The following is a 25,979-nucleotide window of genomic DNA, read 5'->3' as shown; positions in this document are numbered from 1 at the left end:
CTATGTCAGGATTTGAATTTGGCTCTCCGGAGGTGATAGGCTAGTTCATTAGTCCACTCCTCCACCCAGGCTCCCGAGACCTTTCTTTATTACTTTAAGGTTTCATGACTTCACAGTCGCCACTGTCTGTCATGTCCATCTGACCGATAGGAGAGGGAGACCCAGATTCCAAACCATGTTGTTAAGCTGGGTGCCCCTGTGGCTATAGAATCTCTCTCCTCACTAACGCTGGACAGTTATGAAGAGGCAGGTGTTCCAGTAACCCCTGTTTCTTCTCCTGTTCCAGTGGTGTTTCAAGGGTCACTGCATCTGGAAGACTTCAGAGCAGCCTTACAGCCAGGATGGCAGCTGGAGTTCCTGGTCCAAATTTGGCTCCTGCTCCAGGACATGTGGGGGTGGGGTGCGCTCCCGCAGCAGGAACTGCAACAACCCACCGTAAGTTTGGCTTTCTGCTAATTCTCTTAGTCCTGGCCATATTGGAAGTGGCAGAGAACCAGGGCCACCTCCTCCTTCCTCCAGTAGGTCAGTCATAAGGAAGGCGAAGTTCTGGACAGTTGAGTAAACTGGAGAGAGGAAGGGCCATGCCTAGGTACCACAGCACGGAGTGTCAGAGCATTAAAGGGAACTCTCCTTCACAGAGCCTAGCAAACTTTAGGGATATACTTGTCCATCCTTTCTTCGTTTGGGTTGCTATAAATCATGGGCATCTCTGATGGTCAGATATGTAAGATGGGATTGTCAAAGGAGCCTGACGGAATTAGGCTCTTAACTCCCATAGGATTTGTTTATCCTACTCCCTTAGGCTCATTTGAAAATCCCAGCTGTAATCCCTAAATTTAAACGCTGAGCTACAATTTGTTTAACTCCTTCTCTCCACATGCACCTAATAGGATTGAAGCTTGACGTAATCAAACTGAGCTGGTCACCTTCCTTTAGCCCAGAGGAGCACTAACAATAAAGAAGCACAGTTAAGGCAGATGGGCTCCGAACGGATCAAACCCAGCTTCTTGGCTCAGTGACCTGGTGATAGCAGTTAGCAGTTATGGCAGTACACGTGCACTTTGTACCACTTCATTGCTTTTATATGCTGGCAGGGGACAAGAATCCTAACCTGTGAGCCAAGTGTGCTCACATGGACTGTCAAAGTAGCACGAAGTTGGTAGTGATAGGTATGAATTGTGGGCTCACCAGATTTCACTGTTACTTTGGTGCTTTTAATGACTAACCTAATATAAATAAGTCTTTCTGTGCACACGTTTGTCCTTTAACATGATGGTCATCTGGACTGGATTGTGGGGAAAGTCAGTCAAGTGAAGAGAAAAAAAGATTTCACGGAGACCTGTGGATGGTGTTTCTAGAGTTAAAGCTTTCATGAGACCTTATGCTATTGTATTAGAACCTCCATGCTTCAGAGAGGCAGTCATGAAAGCCTCCCTCACACACAATCCCAAGTAGAGCTGTGCTGCGTCAGGTCTGAGTACCCCTTTCTGAAATAGTTTCAAAATTCTTTATCCCCCTATTTATTTTCTAGTCCAGCCTATGGTGGGCGCCATTGCCCAGGTGCCATTTATGAGTACCAGGTCTGCAATACTGAAGAGTGTCGTGGACCCTATGAAGATTTCCGTGCCCAGCAGTGTTCTAAGCGTAACTCTTATTATACCCACCAGAACTCCAAACACACGTGGCTTCCTTATGAGCACCATGATGGTGAGTGGAGACAGCCCATTCGGCCAGGCAGTGCTAGTGTAGCCATCGACCGGACTTCTGTTTGCTTTGTGGGCTGCATACATTCCCTGGGGACCATTCAGAAGAGTTTGGATAGGCTACAGTATGGCAATGGGGATAGCTCTTTCTTTGGACAGTTCTGGGATTGGTCCTGAGTTACCACAACTTATGACCTGTATATATTTTTTTTCCTTGCTATTGGAATGACACTGCTGCCACTGTTTGCACACTGCTAGGACACTATCAAAGACCCCCCACTGAGCTGTCATTTAAAGAGAAAAAATTGAATTGGGTTTTATGTGATATCTTTTATGCTTGTATTATCTCAGTGCTCTTTAAAGACCAGGGGTGAAAAGCTCCATATTCCATCACCAGCCCTTTAGGTTCCCAAAACTCACTTTCCCTTACCTACAGAAGCTGAGGGTTTCCATTGCGAGCACTAAGGACATCACAAGTACCTGAAATACAGCAGGAAAATGCTCTTTGCTTTATCTGTGATATTGTCAGTAATTGCAGGGGAAATAAAACCCCTGCACCTAGATCCAGGCAAGCGAGAGGAGCAAAACTGATTTTCCTGTGCCACGGATATTTGTTAGTGCGGCCCATAGGTAGTTGCTCTGACCTACATCAGGGCTGGGGACAGTGAAGAAAAGCCAACAGAATCAGGGAGCCATAATCAGTGCTCTGATATCTCCCCCACTATCTTTTACCAATAGGATCTGTGAAACAGGAGAGAATCTGCTACTTGTTTTAAACATAAATTTATCTGTCTGCACTTCTTTAGGTTGGATGTTTGTCACAGTCTTTTCATAATGCTGTGTTGCTTTACAGTGCTGGACGATATGTTGTATTTGTAGCTGTTGTGGGACAAATTCTGTCCTCAGATATGCACAACTCTCATTGAATTAAAGGAATCAAGTGATTTTGTAGTACCAGCTGACTCAACGTGTTTGCAGTTGCGAGGATGTCAAAGGGACTTGACGTGCATATCTGCAAGCAGAATTTGGTGTTTCACTACATAAACAATCATTTCAGATTTCAACAAAGTCTGAAAATTGTTTGCCCAATCATGTACTTCTTAGATCATTTCATTTGCTCTGCCAGAGTCAAATCTTAATATGTTGTGGTGAACATCCACCTCCCTAAGTTTGTTGTAAGAGAATACAGAGTACCGAATGGCAAATGTAGGAGGGACTTAGAGACAAGAAGGGAATGGCTCTTGAGAACATTCTAATTCAAGATAGCGAGTTCCTCTTATTAAGATAGTTTTGTATTTTGTATTGACTCCGTTTTGTTTCCATGAACATGGGTTTTTCAATATTTATTTTGCTGCAGATGCTCAGAAGTGTGAACTGATTTGTCAGTCAGAGGAAACAGGAGATGTGGTGTTCATGAACCAGGTGGTTCATGATGGTACCAGATGCAGCTACAGAGACCACTACAGTGCCTGTGTTCGGGGGGAGTGTGTGGTATGTATGTAACTAATCATTGGGTCTGGCAGTTTTTGCCTGTCCTCTATTCAAATGAGAGGAAGAGAGAGGGAACAAGCATGAACATTTCTGGAGTCAGTGGAATCTTAAACGTTTTACATTTTTCATAGACTTTTCCATAGGAATCTAAAATTCCTTTCTAAACTGGACCACTGTGTGAAGAGTAAGTAAAGGTTTAGGTGCACTGTTATTTACCCAGGCTTCCCTGGCACTCACAGTGGTAAAGAAGCTGTGTGTGTGTAGGAGGCAATTCATATGCATTCAACTAGCAATGTGGGGAAGCCCGTTAAATACTTTCCTCCAGGTTCTGTTTATTTACTTCACACTGTTTTCGTAAACAGAGAATCAAGTGTGCCTGTAGAGGAGTGGCTGATTATAGTGGTAGATAGGCTAAGACTTCCATCCTAAGTTGGCATCCAAGTCTGCACAGTTCACCCCTATAGACTCTTCCTGAGGGAAGTAGGGGGACTTGGAGCTACCAGGTGTGGTCAAGTGTAGCAGAGGATTGAAGCAGGACCACCCTGAAGGCTTACATCAGCCTAAAAGCTCCCTAGCACCATAAAAGAAGTAGGGCACATGATATCAGATCCATCTTCCCATTTGTCATGGGGAGCGACTGCTAGTGAGAATGATTCACCAGCTGGCAGAGTTTTTTGTGAGGGTTTGCGCTGGAAAGTAATTACCATCTTCCCCTGCCATACACATCTGCACTGCTGTCATACTGCTGTAAGATTGGAGGGTGGCTAAAGCCCAGGATGAGCTATGAGGTGTGATGCCTGCCTTGCATTTTGAGGCTCTACATATGTGACCTTTTTAAAATCTCTTTCTCTCCCTCTTTGGTGACAGCATGTTGGATGTGACAAGGAAATTGGTTCTTTGAAGCAGGATGACAAGTGTGGTGTTTGTGGGGGTGACAATTCGCACTGCCGGACGGTGAAAGGGACCTTCATCAAATCCCCGAAGCAGCCAGGTGAGAGTCTGGCCTGGGAGTAGTGGAAGAGTATTCATATTTTGGAAGTGATTGCTTTAATATACCTTTGCACGTAACAAATATAATCCATCTGTGGGCTAAAACCTACTCTTAGTTCTGCCTGTGTAAACCTATTCTAGAGTATCTCTGTTGAAGTCCATTGGAATTACTACAGATTTACACGGGTGTCGCTGAAATGAGAAGTTGGCCCTACAGATAGAAGTACAACTACATCTCACAGTTTATCGTCAGTAGTAGTAGTGGTATTTATTTGTATTATTGTAATGCCTAGGAGCCCTAGTCATTGACGAGGACCCCATTGTGAGAAGCACAGCACAAACAGAACAGAAAGACCATTACAGAGCGATACTGCTGCTGAAATGAAGGCCGTGTCTTTCTAGCCAGAAGTGTATCTACAGGCTCGGAGTGCTTGCTTATGTTGCCTCTGGACAACTGCACATTAGTCAACGGGCTTTTACATACAGGTTTTGCATTTTGAAATGAAAAATAAATACCGAGAAAGAAGACTAGACCTTTGCCTTACTCTGCAGACCTTTGGCAAATAAAATGAAAGCCCAGAAATTTGATGTCCAGGTGCTGGTTCTGTGCTCAGATACGATGGTCGTCAAGTAGCGTATCTTTGCTGACTTCATTGGTGCTCTGCCAGTTGACATTTCCTGAGGATGTGCCCTCTATAACTGCCAAAGTGATAGCTCCGAACTGTGCTTGGTCTTCTGTTGATTGAGCAAGGACCGAATCATTTATTCAGTTAATTACAACAGCTTATTTATGGTATCTATTTCTTTCTGCCTATCTATTATCTGTCAATTTATATGATTCAAGCTATTGCATCACCAGGCTAGACCGATGCAATGCACTGAAGGAGAAGACTACCCAGAAGTTACAGTTCTTACAGCACACGGTGGATTACCTGCTAAACCACACAAACTGGCACAACTGTATCACACCACTGCTTTCCCCTTTGTGCCAGGGGCCTGATCAAAAGCCCATTGAAATCAGTGGAAGAAGTCCCATTGACGTCAGTGGGGCTTGGATCACGTCCTGGTTGCCTATTGAGTTCAAGGTTGTGGTCCTCATCTACAAAGCCCTTGGTGTTCTGGGGCCAGGCTATCTCAGCTACTGCTTCCCTGTCTGTGCCCACGTATGGCAGCTTCATTTAGCTGACAGAGTCCAGGGCGTACCTTGTGAAGGTTATGGAGCTTGCTTGTGTTGTAGATCAGCCTGAGCCCCCAACCTTACCAACTTCAGTGCATGTTTCAAGACATACATCCTCATGTAGGTGTTTTGCTAACAGATGGGTGGGATCACACTGATGCCACTTGGAGTCTGACCCCTCAAGACACTATGAAGGAAGTGAGAAAGGATAGAGAGCTTTGCTGGGGGCACCACTTTGCATAAGAGTAGTCAAGATACTACAGTATCTTTAGCAATCCATGTGAAAATGTCTGTCTATTTAGCTGATATCTCACAGGGGTTAGCAGTAGGACAAAGTAGTGGAAAGGCAAGAGCCTTTCTAGAGAAACATGGTGTTGCAAGAAGGGAGAGATGTGATAGGAGCAAGGAAGAGTGCAGGGGGTAGCCACAGAATGCTGGGAACCTGACCAGGAGATGAGAAGGATCATGCAATACTTTTGCAGGGGTGGGGTCATCAGAAAGAGAAAGATAGGAAGCTGCAAGGCTCTCATTGAAGTAAGATTTAGGGAGAAGAAGGGGAGCCAGGAGGCTGTTAGGCAAATCTTGGGGAGGTTTCAGGAGAGAAAACGGAGTTATGAGAGAACTGCAGAATGGGAGGGCAAACAACTCATGTTCATATACATTCTAGATAAGAATCAATATTTTTGGATGATTATCTGAATTGAATCACTGGATCTTTTGAATTTGACCCATAGTTAATAAAAACACACATTTCCTGTTAGCTCAGTAAACTGCCTCCTAGTGCTTTAGTGTATTTATTATCTGCATAATTGGATTGGGGCTGATCTTGTGAACGCAGTTATATAAAACCAGTCTTTTACCATTAGCAAAAGCCTAAGGTAAATGCACCAACCAAAATGCTCTTCTCCATTTCCTTTCTCTCACTGAAGAATCCTGTGGTTTCAAAACCTAGTGGGAGTGTTCCACAGAATTTAAACTTGCCTGCTTTGCTATCAGTTTTGAGAATGCTTTACTTTTATTTGATTTTCAGTGGGTGTTTTGAAAATGTTTGAGATTCCGGCTGGGGCCAGATACATTCAGATAGAAGAGATGGAGCCGGCCTCCCATAGCATTGGTGAGTACTGAACAACCAGAGAGCACAGACAGACTCAGAGGCGGGTGTTAGCCAGGTTGGCCTAGTGTTGTTTAATCAAAGAAACCTTAAGACTTGGGTTCTCTAAAATAGATGTGGTAGTCACACTTTCAAAATGTGTATGGAAGTGCAAAGGAGCAGTTGCACACACAAAATATTTAGGTGCATGGATAAAATGGGAAACTGAGTGCAAAAGGCTGATCACAGTAAAATGAGTAGCTCTCAGCCCACTTTCTTGCACAAACGTCAGAGAAGACTAACATTTGTTCTTATCACAGAACTACCAGACAATTTAGCCCAGTTCTGTCTGACTATCAGTTGCTGCTTAGGAGGAGCTTTGGAATGGAATAACAGAGGGTGGTGAAGAATTGAACTGTTTGGGCAGAATTGGGTGTGTGTCGTCAGGAGTGGAATAGCAAGGCGTGGTCCATGTCAGAATTGAGGTATGTTGGCAGAGCTGGCAGCAGAGGGCCAAAGAATTGGTACAACATTTGCCTTTGGTCATGGCTGGCGCTAGCCACTGGTTCCATTCCTTCACTTCCATGAGCACTAACAGTCAGCTGAAAAAAAAGAAAATGTAGAGTCCTGGGGCCAAATCCTTGGGACGGGGCCTTCGGTGCCTGGCACAGTTTCAGAAGGGGAAGGATGTTAAGGGGCAACCTTAATACCCATCCTACCCCACCCAGTCCTATGGCTGCTGGGTGCCAAGCCTGTCCTGAGGTGCATCTAAGAACATCCTTATGGCTGTTCTAAGCTGCACTGGCTGCTAATGGCTCCCCAGGGACCTTACAGCAACTGGGGATTGACTAGATAGAGCAGCTCCCCAGCCACATCTTCCTATACCAGGAGCATAGGGGATAGTGTAGGAGCTGCTGTGCTGGCCCGACGCCACTTGAGGATTTCTCCACACTAGGGGAAACTCATGTATCTGGTTAAGCCAGGGAGGCACAGCGGGGCAACATCCTGGCCTTTAAGGTCTTCTGTAGAGCGATCCTTCTGTTTCTCTTATTCCGCTCTGTTTAAAAGCACATTAGAGTGAGTGAGTATTTGTGTGTGTGCGTACGATTGAGAGAGAAAGTTACTTGAAAATGACCAAGGAGTTAAGCTGGAGTAGCTGTTCCCCAGCCTCTTGCATTTCAATTTGCAGCTCTCCTTTTCTGCTGTCTCCAAAATCCTTCTTAGTGAACCTTCCAGTGAAGCTGGCAAGTCGAGCTCTGCCTGTGTGATCCTGTAGTGAGAATTCACACAATACGCCTCTGTGTGAGGTATATTCTCAGAGGGCTGGGTCTTGAAGCCAAATCTCTTTCAGACATAGGAAGGGTGTGTATGTGTATGTGTGTTTTCTTTCTGCTCAGAAGACCATTAATTCAAAGGATGAGTTGGAATGTCAGGGGGATTGGTATGTCAGCAACACGGTCAAACCAGACTGACTGTTTAGAGAAGATGAAGAGAGTTAATGTTAGGAAAGCAGGGGGACCCTGGAACAACTGGGAGGTGGGATAGAGGGAGTGAGACTCTCTTAGAGGGTGGGGAAATAAGAGATTCAGGCTGGAGGGGCATGGTGTGGAGCGTGGTCACTAGATTTTACACATTTAAAGGGTTATTCCCTGCCAAGGCCCCTTTCTTGATCACCAGCCCTACATGCACATGCCTGTTCATTCAATGGAATGTATCCAGGCTCTTCCATGAGCAGCTGCTCACAGCCTTGTTCTCTGCACCGCGGAGACAAGTGACACAAGGGCTGAAAAGGGACACTTTCATCTGCCTGTGTGTCCCCTTGAATTCTGGGCCTGAGGCCTCTGCCAGTGCCCCTCAGTTCCAACTGGCAGTACACCTTGCTATTCCAGTCCTGGGCCTTACACAACTCTGCCAGTGCATCTCACTCTTGACCCACAGCACCTCTGCTATCTCTTTTTTGGGCCTCCTTGTACGTAGATTCCTAGGGGTGTTATCTTAAATGGTTGGTTTGTGATGTGGGCAAACCCATTTGACTTGCCATTTAAGCTACTATTTGAGCCCAGATGTTTTTCTGTAAAGATCTAGTGCATTAACCCATGACACAGTCCAGACCTGCAGTCTCATCCTTTGAATAACATTACATTAACCTTTCTGATGTTTAGGCCACAATCGAAAGACTAATAGGGCTTGCTTTGCTTACAGTCAATAGTATACAATTGCTAATATATAGGGCCAGAGTTGCAGGTGCTGAGCTCTCATTTTGGCACCTAAACAAGAGCCAGATTTTCCCGTTTGCTCAGCTCCCAGCTGCTCCCACTGTGATACTTATGGCCAGATTTTCAAAAGACCAACCAGCTGAGCCTGAATTCTTTTTATGAATATCTGGTCTGTTATGAGGAATATTTTCACCATGAAGGTCTATCCATACAATTCCCATCTTTAGGGATTTCTTCTGATCAGTTAAATTCCCATGCATTATGCTCACAATTCATTTTTCTGTCCCTAAAAGTCTTTGACAGGGGAAAATTACTTTCTGAACTTCTTTTCCCAGCTGTTAAGAATCAAGCTACTGGAAACTTCATCCTTAATGCCAAAGCCAAGGAAGCCAAAAGCAAAACCTTCATTGAGATGGGCTTGGAGTGGGAATACACAATTGAGAATGGCAAGGAGAGCTTGAAAACCAGCGGCCCCCTGCATGAAGCAATCAGTGTGCTGGTGAGTCACACTGGCTTCTCCTCTGAGAATCATTCAGTCATTCACTGAAGCAGAGCACACAGTGCAATCACTGTTACAAATGCTAGAAGAGACTGATATACAGTGTAGAATGGAGTGGCCGAATTTCATAGTGGAAGGACATAGGGCATAAATCCTACAAAACTCTTAAAAGTTATTTTAAAAAGTGAAAGTAACTAGCCATAATCTAATATGATTAAGATACTTCAGGATGTGCAGAAATACACTATGAATGCACTTCTTAGAAGCCTGAATGTTTTTGACCTTGCATCTGACAATGTATAAAGGCATACAACCATAGCCTACCAATACACACCCTGTTCTGGCTTATCCCAGCATTAATGGAATCTAGATTCCCCCTGCCTCCCTGGAAGAAAAGCTCATCCTCCCTGCCCCCCAATGACTTGGAATACATGTTCACTTATTGATATTGAGTGTTACAAACAACGCTTCTATGCCTCTTTGTCTGTCTAAAGTTATAGTACAGGTTCCTATTTATGTAGATAAGGTAGAAAGTTCTGTGTATGAAGTCTAGAGTTTGAGCATATATTTTGATATGTCATGGGCATCTTCTGTACGTGTGCAGTGGTCCAATACAGAGTATGTTCTGTGAGTATTTTAGAATCCTTCCACTCAGGCTTGACAAAGCCCTAGCTGGGATCATTTAGTTGGGGATTGGTCCTGCTTTGAGCAGGGGGTTGGACTAGATGACCTCCTGAGGTCCCTTCCAACCTCGATATTCTATGATTCATTTTAGATTAATTGAAATATTTTGAATGGATCAAGAGTTCTTCTTGTTAACTAAAAGTTTTCTCTTTTCTACCTGTGGTACTTGTTTAATTTCTTCCTTGTTACTTTCTTCTTCTTTCTTTTCTTCTACTTTTCATGTTATGTGTCTATATGCTACATTGTCATTGTTTGTGTCCTCTTTAATTCCTCTCCTCCTTCCACTCTCACCCTTTCCCACAATTGCATTCTCTTTCTCTCTTCCTTGCTGCCGCTACACTGCCTTTGTTGTTTCTCTGATCACAGGTTATCCCAGAGGAAGATGAGTCCAAGAGCAGCCTGATGTATAAGTACATTATCCATGAAGACCTGCTGCCAGTGATTGGAAACAATAATGTCCTTCTTGAAGAGATGGATTCCTATGAGTGGGCCCTCAAGAGCTGGTCTCAGTGCTCAAAGGCTTGCGGAGGAGGTCTGTTTCTCTTTTATATGTCTGTTAAGTTGTAATACTCGGTCACATGTATGTTGCGGTCAGATTTCTTGGACCTGTAGGGCAGTATGAGTCAAAGTACCTCTGGTTTTTAGATATCCATATACTTTAATTACCTAATTCTCTATTCTTTAGCAATTCCAAGCCTTAAATTCCAGCATGCTTGGGGAGCCAATCTAACTTCCTTTGGCAGTACTCTGATATACTGCTTTATTTCTGAGTCTGGTTTGATGCATCATCTGATGCTCCCATTTGCTTAAGATTTCTGTGGCTTCTTAGAACCTGGGATTTACAAGATGATAATTTGAGTGTCACAGGGAGATTGGCCTCTTTAGGAGGTTTTGGGGTGGTCCAATGCACTTATGATATGTCAGCTGCTTCCCAATTGGATTTTAAGAGATGGGACCTGGGCCATATAAGTGGGAGAGCCTGACAACAGACTGGGTCAGTCAGGGGATTGGAAGGTGATAGCTGTCAGAGATCAGGAATCTGGAGGAGGTCTCCAGGGAAAGCTGAAAAGAGGGAGGGCTAGTTTGCTGACTTTCCTGAGCCAGAGAACCAGTGCTGGGAGGCTGAAAAGGGCTGAGGACCAAGAAGCCAATGGAGGGGCTAGCTTGCTGACCTTCCTGGGCCAGAGAGTTTCCATCTTTGCCAGAAAAGGCTGGAAACGGCTGAAGGCTGAAAGCAGTAGAGAGAGATACCTGCTGGCTCTCTGAGCCGGAGAGCCAGGAGAGGACTTAAGACTGGGGGAGGTGCGGTGAGAGACACTGGAGCCATACTAGAAAGGCGAGCATGGTGAGAGATGTTGGAGCTGTACCGGAGAGCCTGAGTATCGTGAGAGATGATGGGACCATATTTGGTGTGTTCATAGACTATTGGGACTTGGAGACTGACTGTACTATTTGGACTGTGCTGGGGAATTCTGGATTATGGTTGTGGGGCTGTTGTTATGGTTTATGTGCACAGAGCTTTATTTGGTAATAAACTAACCCTGCAAAGGCTAGGTATCCTTGGAAAGTCTTTGTGCACTATTTCTGGGATGATCCACTGAAGGGGAAACAGGCATATGCATGGGATGTGCTGCAGCATGATGCTGGAGGGCACCCAAAGGGGCTGCCCCATGACAGTTATAAAGACCTTTGCAATTATTGCAGAGCATTCTCTGATGCAGCTCTACTCCAAATGCACGTCATATTGTTCAATATTTCTTTTTAATTACACCTGCAGAAGTTTGAGTGGATATCTTGTGTGCACACAGAACAGGTAATTGTGCACACAGCTGCCATTTTTTATGTGCGAATGTTGGTTTTGCACAATCACAAGATGCACTAGCAATTTTTGTAATCTCACTTAAGGAGGATCTCTGAAAATGTAACCAGGTCTTTAAGTCAGGTTTCTGAAGCTTTGCTTAAAAGTACACACTCAGGCTCTATACAAATGAAAATCATCTCACTGTTATTCTTACAGATTTGGGGAAGGGCCTAATCATAGCAAATTATAGAAATGGAAAGACCTGTAAGACCCAGTAACACTTCCACCTGTCATTGCTGGTTTGTTCCCTCCAGTACCTGCGTCATTCCCTACACTGAGAGACAGGAAGTGTGTGTGTCTGTGTGCAGGTTCTGGGGTGCTTGTTACGCAAATGAATGGATAAGACGCCACACTTACACAAGTTACCAAATCCTTATAGCTCCCGTTTCAAGGCAGGTGAAATCATAATAATTATGGAACAAATAAATGTAAACTCTATCCAGAGCATTGAAATAAATCAGTTTTTAAAAGTCAATGCAGATCTGATGGCTCCAGCTTGTCCTCATTTCCTTTTAACTGTGATTTTTTAAAAATAAATATTGGCATTTGGGAAGGTTTAGGGACTGGCAAAGATGGAACCAAAGTCCTTGTTTTAGCTACAAGCGGCTGCAATATGACCTTCTCTTATACGTACTCCACCAATGAACATAATCCTGAGATGGAGGGACCACCCTCTTGAAGAGTGAATGGAAGCACATGCTTCAGGCTAGCTTAGCCCAGACCTGGTCTTTTTGTAAGCAAATGTGACCAGTGTGCCAAATTCTAACATTTTGGGTCTCTCTTGTGATGTGGATTCTTTTCTTTTCCATCAGGGGAAGTAAGCTCCAAACTAAGGCCCATCAAACTCTTTTCAATAGTCAAAAATTCACCAGAGCTCAGGGGCTCGTCCGCTATGTCCGCTTTGTGATCCCTGAGGGACCTTATGGCAATGGCCTAAATTAGAGCTACTCTCTTGCACACTCACACTGTGTCTGAGCAGAATTGGATTGCAGTCAGGAATCTGGTCCTAGTTTTGCAGAGATGAAATGGCATTTCCCATTGGCTACTTAGCAGCCAGCAACCATATGGGTCAGGCAGGAATATGGGAATGACTGGGGTATTCCAGACTGAGTAGCATTATCTCACCACCACCTCCTTGTTGACTGCAAATATATTTGGTGTGTTTGTGTGTGTACAGCCTAGAGGAAGTATTATCTGGCTGCATTATGGCCCCTTGTATGACATGCTGAACTCCAAAGTTGGAGTGCAAAGTCATAGCAGAAAAGCAAGACGAGCTAATTAGGGGGATCCAACTAATGGTTATCAAGATGGAGTTCCAAACCAAGTTGTGTGTATACTGGTGATTCCCTTACTCCCTGTGTATTTTTCTTTCTGTGGTTCCTTCAGGCATCCAGTACACCAAATATGGCTGTCGGAGGAAAAGCGATAACCGGATGGTGCATCGGAACTTCTGTGATAATGGCAAGAAACCCAAGCCAATCCGGAGGCGATGTAACCCGCAGGAGTGCTCCCAGCCAGCGTGAGTTCTCCCTCCTACAATCATGACACTGTGCTGTGCCTGCATGAAGGTTCTCAGGGTTAAGGCAGGAGGCTCTGGTCATTTTCATTATTGGCGTTGGTGTGAGAGCTAGCATGAGCAGCCTTTCTCCCTCCTCCTCCCAAGTCAAAGAGGTGGAGGGATCCAAATATTGCAAAGGGTAAGTTGTTTTCTTTTAAACCCCCCCCTGATCCCACCCCCATCCTGAAAAGTACAAAAGGATAAAATCTTGGTGACCCAGTACTGTCCAAATAAGGCAGGGACACGTGTGAGGGAACTGACAATGACTTTAAGTCATGGAAGGCATAACTGTTCCTAATGGGTTATGCAGGCTGTCACAGAGGGACCAAGACAAACTTTCCATTGTTTGGCCTACTGGAGTCCAACACATTAGATCAGCAGAAAACCCAACTGTAAGGCTCAGAGAGACAGGTTCTCAGCTTCTGTAAATCAAATAGCTCTACTGAGTTCAGTGGAATTATCCTGGTTGACACCTGTGGAGGATTTGCTCCTTAATCTGAAGACTGTGCTACAGCTAGGAATATGAGCTTCCAGATCTCTTCTGAGGACTCTCAATCTGTGATCTCAAAGCTCCAGAAAGATAAGCCAATCAGAATCTGAAAAATCCAAATATTCTCCCCCTCAACCTGTTGACAGTGCTGTATTTTAATGATTCAGATGGATGGCAGAGGAATGGGGAGCCTGCAGCAAGTCCTGTGGCAAGCTAGGAGTTCAGATAAGGGTGGTGCAGTGTGTCCAGCACCTCCTGAATGGCACGAACCGGACGGTACACACCAAATACTGCACAGGAGATCGACCGGACACACGCAGGGCCTGCAGCCGCTTGCCCTGTCCAGCCCAATGGAGGACAGGGGCCTGGTCCCAGGTGCGTGAGCCCAGGTTCTGCAATGCATACAATGTTGTATAGTAAAGCTTTTATTCCAAAGATCTGCAGATTACAATTCCAGTGTAATTGGTTGCTACCTGATTCAAAAACTCCAGAAAGCATGATCATCATACATCTCGGGAGCCTGCTGACTTGCAAAAGAACCTGCTTCACTACCATGGAAAACCTACCAATCTTTGGTGATTGGTGGCCAGTGGCCATGCTAAGTAGCTGGGGGTTAGCACTGAAACCTCCCTTATTCTGGTGGGAGCTGAGAGCGTTTTCACAGTCAGGAGGATATTTTTATACAGCACACACAGTGTAACATTATCCGGAGATATGTTTCACTCTTAAGTGCCTGATCCAAAGCCCAGTGAAGTCAACAGAAAGATTTCCATTGAATTCCTTGGGCTTTGCATCAGGCCCAAGAGAACAAGGCGTGTGGAGGAACACATTTGCTATGGGTTAATATAAATCACCTAGATAGCAAATGAATTCTATAGTGAACTAGATAATGACATAGACGGCAGGTGATATTATTGTTTTGGTTTGTAGGAAGACAAGAGAAAAGTAGCTTTCCATGTAGTCCCTTTTTAGAGGCAGACAGGGGTGTGTATATGTGGGCATGGTAATGCCTCTGTCCAGCCCAGAAGAAAGCTAAGTCATTGGTGGCAGAGTAGGGATGGGGGGCGGGGGGCGCTTATAATGGGAGACCAGTGGTATCAAAGCTAGGGGAAAATACCTGGTATTTAATTCACTTCAGTGCATTTGAGAAGCCAAACATTTCATCTCCAGAGGTACCTTCATGATATAGAGATGAAAGTCATTCTGGCTTGGAAGGTTAAGCAGTATCCAGCCAAGGGGACAAATTTCACCAGAGCCGGGAAGATCTCTATCCATTGGTCTGAATACTAATTTGTGTGTGTTTATATATATATAGTCTTGCACATGTGCGCACACACACACAGAGTTCTTTTTGAAGCTCCTGGTAGCATGAGGTGCATTTCGATGTCTCCATCCCTGCTTTTTTCCCCCGGCACTGATAGGTGTATTTTTTCCCCTCCTTGGTGATTTGACACAGTGCTCAGTCAGCTGTGGAGAAGGCATCCAGCAGCGCCAGGTGGTGTGCAAGGCCAGTGACAATAGCATTGGGCAATGTGAAGATGAGAAACCAGAGACTGTCCATGTCTGCAAAATGGCAGCATGCCCAGGTGAGAGGAGCTGAAATGTCACTGGAGCAGACTCTCCTAGAGTCAGTCATGGAATCAAACTGAGAAACGGTCAGTGATGTGGTACATGTTGGACTCCTTTGCATGTAGATCTGTTCTACTGATGTGTAAGGCTATGGAGGGTGATATAGTTTACATGCCGAGGAGCAGAAGAAGGTGTTACAAGATATAAGTTAAGGATTCAGGTTGTTCCTGAAAATCCACTTCCCTAGATACCGGTATTCACATATTCCCATTCGCTTCAATTTAAAACAGCCGCTGTTACTGTCTTGGTAGAGTACCTGTGCTGTGCTGCTAACTGTACTAGTCAGTAAGCCCTGATGTTCCATCAGCTTCAGGGGAGTGCTGATGAAACACTGGCAACACAGCTGAAGTGACCTTGAGGACCAGCAGGGAAAAATGTTAACAGACCAGACTGACATTACCAAAATGTACAGCACTCCTGGCCTTTCCAGTCTTCGTCCTTTCTTTAGGACCAGAGACCGTGTAAAATTTTCTGAGGGTGTTGCGATGTGTGAATAATTGATGGTTACGGTGAGACCATCAAATTTATTTTAATCCTTGGCCAAGATTTTTAACAGTGGTTTTGGATGCCTCAGTTTTGGGTGCCCAATCTAAGTTTCCTTACGAGGCCTAATTTTCAGAAAGCTGAGCACCTGCTCTCAGAAAATCAGGTCCCTTTTTAAGGTGGCTCAGGTTGCACACCCAAAAATTGAGGCACCCCAAAACCGATGTTACTTTAAAAAATCTTGAGGTGGGTCTCTAGAAGACAAGGGCTAGTGCAAGGAACACTCCCCACCACACCTAGTCTCAAATTTTTTTGGAAATGCCTCTGTTGGGCTAATGTTTGTGACTAAACTTTTTGGCCGTGATCTACCTACAGGAAAGCTACCAAGTATTGCAGCAAACACAGATACCAGTGATCATGTGACTCCGAAAGTACAGTGGGTACCCCAGGATGGGCCCAAAAATCCTGTTAATAAGATATCTTCAAGTAAGTTTCCACTTTTCCTAAGTTTGTCTCTTGGAGCAGAAGTCTCTTTACCTGCATTACATAGGAAGGGATTCTGCTATTAAATGTTTACAAGCCGCCCTCTTTCTCTTCCGTGACTGAAGTGAAAATAACTTAATGGAGGACACCATTTTTTGAAGGCTAGTGGAGACCTTTCTCAAAGGGAGATCAAAAGGTTAATGCTCCATAATGGACACCAGAAGAGAATACAAGATTAGTCTGGTTGCAGTCTGAAGTTGTCAAATGCTACCGTGCTAAGATGGGTGTGCTGGGAAATGCCCCACCATCTCCCTATTTCATGCTTAGTGAGATTGAAGTTATACCATGTAGCAGGGTCTCAGTTGGTCCGCCCAGCCGCTGGGGGGCGGTGGAGAGCTACTGCCTCACCGAAAGGCCTTGGTCACACCTTTCTGTCAATGGGGAGTTAGCGGAGGGAGGTGCGCCGGCACGAGTCCGTGGCGCGCCCCTCAGGCAGGGGAGCACTGGCACGAGTCCGTGGCGCGCCCCTCAGGCAGGGGAGCGCCGGCACGCGTCCGTGGTGCGCCCCTCAGGCAGGGGAGCACTGGCACGAGTCCGTGGTGCGCCCCTCAGGCAGGGGAGCGCCGGCACGCGTCCGTGGCGCGCCCGTCAGGCAGGGGAGCGCCGGCACGCGTCCGTGGCGCGCCCGTCAGGCAGGGGAGCGCCGGCACGCGTCCGTGGCGCGCCCGTCAGGCAGGGGAGCGCCGGCACGCGTCCGTGGTCTTTATCGGGATTCTGCTACCTGAGGTGGGGTGGCCAGGGTAGGGGAACGCAGGCCCACCTGACTCCACTGCATTCCAGCCCAGGGCCCTGACAGTGGCGGGAGGAGAGGGTCCCACCACTGGGTCAGCGGGGATCCGTCTGCAACATGCTGACCAAATACTGACTCACCACACTGTCCAGTTCTGCCCCTGGGCTATTCCTACCCGGTCTCTTGAGTGGGTCCATCTGGTTCCTCCAACTCGTCGGGATATTCAGCCACCGGTAGCTCCTGCTCACCCTCGGTGTCGGGCTCCCTCTGGCTCAGGTCGCTGCCCAGCTCCTCCAGTTCTTTGAGGCACTCTGCGGCTGGCAGTCCTGGTAGCCCGAGTCCTTCCTCAAGGTCAGGTTTCCCCTGGTCCAGGGCCTCCCCTGGCTCGGCAGCAGGGTCTGCAGGGAACAGCCTGTGTCTGTCTCCCTCCCTGGTGCTGTCCTCACTGGGCTAAGGGCCCCTCCTTTTGTACTTCCGGTTCCACCTCTCCCCTTCCGGGGGGGTGGAGTAAGCTTGGCCTGGCCCCGCCCACTCAGGCTGAGAGAGTGGCTCTTTACCTTCTGGTTTGGAAGGAGGCCACCCTGGCTCCCTACAGACCACTAACACTGTTCTTTGTCTTTCCCTAAAGTCAGCATTCAGCATTCACCTGAGCTGCTTGTTCAGAAACCTGACCTTTGCGGCATTCTGTTCAAGTGTTAGAGGTTCCCTTCACCATTTCTTCCCTTGCCACCCTCCCTGCTCCCTTCTGTGGGTTTTACAGTTGGAGGATGACCCAACCTCTCTTCTGAGTCTTTCCCTTGACAATTAAACAAGTCACTGAGGGTTCACTTTTGTATCTAACCCTGAAATTAGGGTGCCATCTAGTGGCCCTTGATATACAGTTGTAAGGATTTTCCTAGTATCAGAGGGGTAGCCGTGTTAGTCTGTATCCACAAAAACGAGGAGTCTGGTGGCACCTTAAAGACTAACAGATTTATTTGGGCATAAGGTTTCTGTCCCTTGCCTCACCAATACTACCATTATGGATAAGAAATGTCATTTGCTAACTTTTGGAGTTTGCATTTAAAAGGATCCCTTGCGTTACATTTCTCTTTCACACAAACGTGGCCAAATGCCAGTATCGGTTTTGCCCGTGAATTCCCTTGTAAATATTGTCATTATTTTTTAAAGTCCTTGTGGTGGTACAAAGAGCAGTGACACGTTGGGTCAGGTGGCCTTTTCCTAATCTTAGACATCTTGTGTTGTGGTAGGAAACTGGATAGCTACATGGACAGGGAATTAGTAACTTTTAAGTTATTTCAAATCTGATAGGGAGGTAGTCACAGGAAGTTATCATTTGATGGCCTCTCTGGGTTAAGCTGATAGTCCCATTCTATTAGTGGGCAAATGTCAACATCAGAAGACGATTCTAACAAATGACTTTCTTGTCATTTTTATCTGTTACTGCCAAAAGTATGCTAGATTCTTGTCTAGATGTGAAGAAGACAAAGTCCCTGTCCCAGGCCCCAGTTCAGCAAGGCATGTTAACACATGCATACAGAGTAATTCCATTCAATTCAATGGGATTTATGCTAAAAATTATGCATGTTCTTAGGTACCTTGCTATATCAGTACTTCAAAGAAGTAGACATGAGAAGGATTAAGGGCCTGATCCAATGCCCTTGGAATGCCTTCCATTCTGGGCTTTGCATTAGGCCCTAAATGAGCCTGGAGTCTTTAATTAGCGTCTCATCCCTTAAGATGATTGTTCCTCAGAAGCATTGAGGCCTCTTGGCGTGGGGGAGCTTCCACTGCTGTTGATTTTACTTCTGTCCTGTCGGTGGGTGGATGTCTCCAGCAGCAGTGTGACTCCAGCACCCACCACTCAACGCTAACGTCATCTAGTAAAGTTAAAACAATGGAGTCATTCGATTATCTTGGTTTGTAGTGACAATTGTAGCTGAAATGCCTGCCTTATTTGAACTGGTCTCTTAAAGGGGAAAGGTCCTACGTCCTATTGCTAATCCCTTCAGCCAAACATTTCACCATTTTGGTTCATTTAAGAAAACATTTGTGCATCTTTGCACTTCTTGATTTTATTAGGAAGTGGGAGTACCAAAGTACTGCAGAGAAGCAAGCTGTACCTTTGGTATGCACAGTCTTTCTAATAATAATAATAATAATTAATAATTAATAATATTTTGGTACTTCTGTTACACCTTTCCTCTGAGGAGCTGAGTGCTTCCAACATGCCTGAAACCAGAAAGTCAAGATCTACAGATCAGAGAGGGCCACAGGAGAGTTCACAGTTTTCCATGCTTAAACCAAACCTTGAATTTGAAATTTGACCAGTGCTAAACATGATGTAACACCAAGTGTAATATGGCATTTTACTCTGACAGCAGCTTTATGGGATAATTTTAAACCCATGTATGCAGTGATTTTGGATCGTATTTTGTGCACATTACTATTGTATGTCTGGTTATACTCACTAGCTTCTTTATAAATGTCTTTGTCACAGAAGAGCCTTGCCTTGGGGACAAGTCCATATTCTGTCAGATGGAAGTTCTGGCTCGCTACTGCTCCATCCCTGGCTACAACAAACTCTGTTGTGAGTCCTGTGGCAAAAAGGTCACCACCACCAGCATGCCGCCCAGTGTAGACCAAAGTGCTTCAGAGACTGAAAGTCATGAGGGTGCTTTCTTTTCCAGCCCAGTCACACCACTGCCCTTTCATCCCACTGCCCGGCACCGCTCACATAGGGTACAAAGCACAGCTGCCAAAGAGACAGATGCATCCCAAGCTGCTCACGTCCAGCTGTCCAGCACAGAAGGTTCAGCTTCCCATGGAACCTCTTGGGCTAATGCTGCGACCCAGTCTCGGGGCACTCCAGTCGATGATACTTCAAAAGTTGACACCTCAAGACCGCTACCTCCTAGCCGGCAGGCTGCAGCAGGGCAGAGTTCTGGGGAACTATGGGGCAGCACTGCCTTTCAGTGGTTCTCTCCCGCCTTGAACAAACCTGCCGGTGCACACAGTGAAAGTGATTTCTCTGTCCCCTCCCAGGGCATAGCACGACAGAGAAGGCATAATACTGGAACCAAGCAGCTGGGGAACAGTCTCAGGATCTCCTCCCCTGTTGTGACATGAAGTATTTTCCCAAAGTCTCTCTTGTCGACGGTTTACATGGGCAGAGCAGCCAAGTTTCCGAGCCACTTTCGGAAACGGATGAGACACGGAATTAAAAACCGAACGGAAGGCTACCAAAAAAATGGCTTCATTTTTATGACTTTTCGGCAGTGGCACTTTTTCATTCTTTATTGGAATAATGAAAAAAGATCAGATCAAAGGAAGAAACAAAAGGAAGAAACAGCACAGGCCACTGGGTTGCAAATGAACCCCAAGCAGTGGCTGAGCCCGCATGGCTTGTGCAGCCCACACCTGGTTACCTCAGAGAGTGGCTTGAATCAATCGGGCATTTCCTTCCAAGGTGCTACAAAGAGATTTTTCGAGCAATAAAACAAAAGGCAACAGAAAGGACCTTTTGACCCTCAGCTCAGTCCTCACTCACCTGCTGCTGTTATCCATGTGGCAAGGATCACAGTGGACTCTGAAATCCTGTTGGAAATGGTGCTGCAAATAGATTTTCTATTCTTAACCTCAGTGAAGAGCAGAGCAGGGGGCAAGGGAACAGCAGGCCAGATGGACTTGTACTCCATACATGTGGATGGGGAGACCCAGTTTCAAAAGCAGGGTCAGGGGAGGGGCTGTCAGCATCCTGACCCAGCTAGCAGAGGGATGGTACGTGGCAGGGGTGGTCGGCTTCTTTGGGAGAGGGTGTGGTGGTCCTTGGACTGCACTTCGCTCACAACCTGTCTCCAGCTGCGTAGGGTGTCCTTTCAAGGTGGGCAGCCTGTGTTTGTGTCTGGAGGCCCTACGTAGTGAGGCAATGGCAAGGTCAGTCACCAGAGAAGGAGGCAGAAGTGGGGGAAGGAGGGTGGCGTTAACCACAGAGAAAATGAGGGAATTCAGTACATAAATATGTTGCAAATTCCTGTGTTTGTGACAGAAGTGGGTTGCCCTGAAGGTCCTGAGGAGAGCAGCCCCTGCGTAGAACAGTTTGGTTAGCGACATGTGGCTCCCACAATGCACTTCTCTTCATTTGAAATTTTGGCTGTGGGGGTGTGTGCTTGTCCTCTAAAACTGTTCTATAAGGTGCTGTTTTGATTCCTGCTGAGACCCCATGAGTGGGGAGGGTCCCAGAGCCCAGGTTCCAGCCTGAACACAAACATCTACACTGCAGTTAAACAGCCCTGTGGCCTGAGCCCTGTGAGCCCAAGTCAGCTGACACGGGCCAGCCACTGGTGTTCAATTGCAGTGTGGACATACCCATCTAGTCTGACTCTGTTCGTGCTCCCACTGAAGTCAATGGCAAAACTTCCACGAGCAGGATTGAGCCCAGTCAAGCAAGGTGCTGAACATCTCCTGAGAGGGCTGACTTCAGTGGGAGTTGAGGGCTCTCAGAAGATTGCAGCTGGTGTTCAGTGCTTTGCAGGAGCCAGGCCTAATCTGGACAAGATGGACACAAATAAGACAAGACAACAGTTCGGGCAAAGGCGGGTGAGGGACCATTGCAAATGAGAATAAGGTAGGCAAAATTGCTGGAATAGTAGGTGGGTTTGAAAGCGAGGCCATGCTTGGCAGACAGATGTTGAGACATTAGTCCAGCTGCAAATCCGTTCTCAAAAATACATTTTTGTGAAATTTGTGCTTACTGTGGGCTTACTTCTGCTCCCATGGAAATCAGTGACAAAATTCCCTGCTGTCTTCAGTGGGAGCAGGATTGTGTCCCTGTAGTTGTCACTAGTGCAGGAAAGAACGTGGGTCAGCTGATCTGCAGTATGCCCTCAGACTCTAGACTGCAAGCCTCATGGAGCGTTCACAGCTCAGTAAGCGTCAGATCCACCTCATGCCTCGTGTGAAAGGCTGAGTCCAGACCTCCTCTTGACTTGGCTGCTGAGGAAGTCCAGCCCTTTGTAGGAGATGCCCAGCATCCAGAAGGGGTGGGGCCTAGATAATCTTCCTCTTGTGTCGGAGACCAGGACGCTCACTTGCCTCAAAAGGATGCTGTAAAGAGAAAGATATTGTTACCCCTTTTTGACCCGAGCAGCTAGTCAAATTTCAGGGCCATGGGGATGTTCCAGCTGGAAGTAACAATTGATGGAGTCTGCTATTTTCTTTGCTGCAATCTTGTTTATTTACAAGGAATGTGCAAAGCCCTGTTTCTCTGATCGCAGGAGGAATCAAGAGCAAAGGGAGCATTTCCTTAGCTTACTGCCCCAAGCCTCTTTAGCCAACAGCCCAAAAGCTTTTTCTCACTAGCTTTGTCCAGGATCACACTGTGCTCACGGGCTGTTGCTTGGCTTTCTTGATTTTTGCATGCCTCTCCTCTGTTCTTGTCTGTCTTTAGTTTCTGTGTGTTCTCCCTCTCTCCCCCAACTCAACCCTTCCACCTACACAATCCAAAACTCCTGAGTGGGCTCTGTTTGGCCTTGTTTTAAGTGTGGTCCCTTAAACGTCTCACAGCTATTTTAAGTGGAGGTCACATTCATATGTCAGTTGCATTGAGGTTTTAACTCAGCCCATAACAAGGTGTAATCCAGTCCATATGCATATATTGTTGGTTAGTGCTTTTAAGGCTTTAATTTTAAATGATATGTTTGCAAGAAGAAGAGCTCTATAATATGAATGAAGTGTACATACACCAAAGTGACAAAAGGGGTAGAAATGCTCAAAAAAACAATAATTTGTTAAACTAATGAAATCCTTTGGGGCCTTTTGGAAGGAATGGGGAGTAGTGAAAAATGGTTTGTTCTTTCTTTACTGCCTCTTACATTTTTATGTTTTTTACCTTCTGCATTGGAAGGCTTGCTGTGACATTTTAACCAAGGGCAAAAAATGCTGAGTGTCTGGGTTGGTAGTGACTCTCTGCACCCTCACAGGTGGCTGACAAGATGGGTAGGGAACTCTCTCTCTGAATCTGAGACAGGAGAGGGATAGCTGGGCTGCCCACATGTTTTGGGCCTGAGGTGAGGTCACTGGCAGGCCCGGAACTCAGAGTCCCAGCTATATGCTTCTGAAGGCTGCATTAAGTATTTAAAGGCCAGTGTAGTGCTGGAGACTCAGCCCAAGAAAAGGAAGCCATGGACAGAGTGTCTAGTTGGTACACTGTGCATGCTGTATACTGGCCTGGTCTGTTGCAGCTGGTTAGTTTCTGTTGTAAGGAATTTGAAGCTATTGGAGATCAGATCAATCAATCCCTGAATGCAAACTGCTTATGACCCACTGTCCCTCAGAGACACTTTATACTGGTGTATAAAATGGGTTTAGTGAAAGCAGAAACCTGATTGGTTTACAAAGGTTCATTTAATTCAGGGAGCTAGTGCAATTTCATGTCAGACCATTGCAACCCCTTACCAAAATGTAAGAAACAAGCATTCTTAAAACTAACAACACATGTAAGGAAATGCAGTAACAGGATGTCTGTGATAGAGGCATGCAGGTTTCTGGAACCATCATGGACCCTTTCATAGGTTTGCTGCAAACCTTGGGCCTAATTCTGGCAAGAGCTTCACCAATGTAAATCTGGAGTAACCTCACTGATTTTAATGGAGTCACTCCAGATTTACATTGGTGTAAGAAATCAGAATCTGGCCCTTAGATGACTTCTTACTGCAAACTGCACACAACATTAGTGGCTTGTCCCTCTGATTGAAATATCATTATGAACTCTTTAAGGGAGTGCTTGAGTGTCCGTGTTTATTTATTATGCCAAAGATAATGCTTCATTTTGTGTGTTGTTTACTCTTTAAAGAGCATTGTTTTCTAAGACTTTCACCTGAAGCTTACAGCTCCCACCAAGGTACATTACCTAGATGGCAACACCCACTGGGAGGAATGGGTTAGGAAATACCGCATCATGCTCCACAATTACTGTCTGTAGCCAGTGGTCATCCCTGATCAGTATTGTGAGCAGGTTTGAGTGCCAGAATACCAGCAGCTCCACCGCAGCCCCAGCCTCTGGAGAGTTTGGGGTGGGGTAGGAACCGTTCTCCATCTCATCAACAACTACTCCCAGTGCACCAGCATGGCTAAGATCTGGAAACCTGTCACATGTGGAGTCGAACTGAGAGCCCTGACATCAGGGGGTGGGTGTGACACATTATATAAACGTAGCACATAATTAATATAAATTATGCACTAAAACGTAGTACATAATTGTGATGACTCACTGCATCAGCTCCAAAATCATAACGTGAACTAGTAACTTGTAGGCCACATCTGTTATGACATTTACTTTGAATCCACAGGGAAAAGCTGAGAGGAGGGAACTGTTCCCTGCTGGAGATGGTAACATACATCTCTCCTGCTAGTTCTGTGGCCTTTGGCAACTCAATACAGAGTTGGGATTAAGATGAACATAGGCGGTTTTTCAGCTTTTTCCCCCTGAAGCAAAACTTTTCCCTCAAGCAGGTTCAACACGTTTGCTCTTTGCCTCTCACAAAACCTGTTTACTTCAAGCATTAAGAAATGATTGCTAACCGTCATTGCTTGGGATGTCTCCAGAAAGCAGCGCATGTGCAGGCCCTTGCACTCCACACAATGTCCTAGGCATTGTACGAGTTTTGTATTGCAGCATCTGGGAGCAAGTCTTTATCTCAGGACTGGCTGAATAAGCACCGTCTATAGTAGTTTGTCCCTACTGTGAGCAGGAAGCTATAGGCTTAGCAGCTACACCAGTACACCGATTCCTGCCACCTATGTTCCACAGTGCAGTATGTCAGATTTGGAAATTACCTCAAAGCCCTCACTCCCTGCAACATGACTGAGTGCTGTAGGATGGTGCTTCAAGAATCCTGGAACCCACTGGTACAACAATGGTTGTAAGATTGTGTGTGGATGTACCAAGAGAGTTCTGCAAAAGTATTAATGTTGCATGGACAAGCAACACAACAAACCAGTTGATGCGATTGATGTGCCTAAAATGGTTTTCTTGCGTAGTGTAGGCAGATCTGTAGTGAGTTGGGCATTTGTTTGATGTTGGTGAGGTCCTAATACATACTTGGTTTGCAAACCCAGAGAAAACACTAGTCACCACCAGAGCTGGGCACAACAGTGACACTCAAATTTATATGAAGTAGGTGCAGTTTAAGGTCTTGCACAGGGATGTACCAATGTCACAACAGCTAATGACACTATGTGTATGGGGCAAGTCACATCACCAATCTCTCCATCCCACAGCAGTGAAGATTTGTCTCCCCGACCTCTGCCACTCCCACCCACAAGAAGATTGTACGTTGCAGCTGATACCTAACAGGGTGAGTGGAGCTGGGACTTGGGATAGTTTCCTATCTCCTCCTGGGCCGATGAACACGTCAAATCATTCCTGTGATGTAACCTTGTCCAGTGTTACGATGTATAAAGTTTTGTACATATAAGATTCAGAGCTTTTTAATATTTATTAATTTTGTTGTTGGTGGGGGTTTTTTGAAACTCTTAATGTAAAAAATCCACTCATTGCCCTCACCCTTTTCTGTTGGTTTATTTTTGAGGGCAGTGGGGGAAATATACCATGTGAATAATGCAACCTGTGTGTGATTATTGAGAAGTGGGTTGAGCAGTAGCAGGGGTCCTGGGCAGTAGTCCCAGATTGTAGCTCCCTGCGCGTTATGCAAGAGGGAAGGAATGGGCAGGAAGTAGATTTCATTCTGGGTTCAGGAAGAATGATATGGGGAGGAGGGTTATAAAAGTGACTCCACTGCCTTGCACCTGTTTAAAGTGAGTATGCAGTACTGC

At 45.9% G+C, this 25,979-nt stretch overlaps 1 protein-coding gene across 1 annotated transcript in view; it reads left to right on the top strand.

The window, feature by feature from the left end:
- ADAMTS14 (ADAM metallopeptidase with thrombospondin type 1 motif 14) overlaps window positions 1-25,717 on the top strand; it is a 106,453-nt gene extending 80,736 nt beyond the window's left edge. The window contains exons 11-22 of the mRNA XM_027834889.3: window positions 287-435; window positions 1,532-1,707; window positions 3,061-3,194; window positions 4,062-4,185; window positions 6,392-6,475; window positions 9,003-9,166; window positions 10,217-10,382; window positions 13,098-13,230; window positions 13,927-14,134; window positions 15,216-15,345; window positions 16,247-16,357; window positions 19,645-25,717. Of these exons, the coding sequence (XP_027690690.2) occupies window positions 287-435; window positions 1,532-1,707; window positions 3,061-3,194; window positions 4,062-4,185; window positions 6,392-6,475; window positions 9,003-9,166; window positions 10,217-10,382; window positions 13,098-13,230; window positions 13,927-14,134; window positions 15,216-15,345; window positions 16,247-16,357; window positions 19,645-20,273 (2,208 nt within the window). The 3' untranslated portion in view covers window positions 20,274-25,717. The remainder of the gene's footprint in view (window positions 1-286; window positions 436-1,531; window positions 1,708-3,060; window positions 3,195-4,061; window positions 4,186-6,391; window positions 6,476-9,002; window positions 9,167-10,216; window positions 10,383-13,097; window positions 13,231-13,926; window positions 14,135-15,215; window positions 15,346-16,246; window positions 16,358-19,644) is intronic.
- The last annotated feature ends 262 nt before the right edge of the window (window positions 25,718-25,979 follow it).

Source organism: Chelonia mydas, chromosome 7, assembly GCF_015237465.2.
Source record: "Chelonia mydas isolate rCheMyd1 chromosome 7, rCheMyd1.pri.v2, whole genome shotgun sequence".
NCBI classification, from domain to species: domain Eukaryota; kingdom Metazoa; phylum Chordata; order Testudines; family Cheloniidae; genus Chelonia; species Chelonia mydas.
The sequence above is the reverse complement of the archived record's forward strand: the minus strand, read 5'-3'. Positions and strand labels throughout refer to the sequence as shown.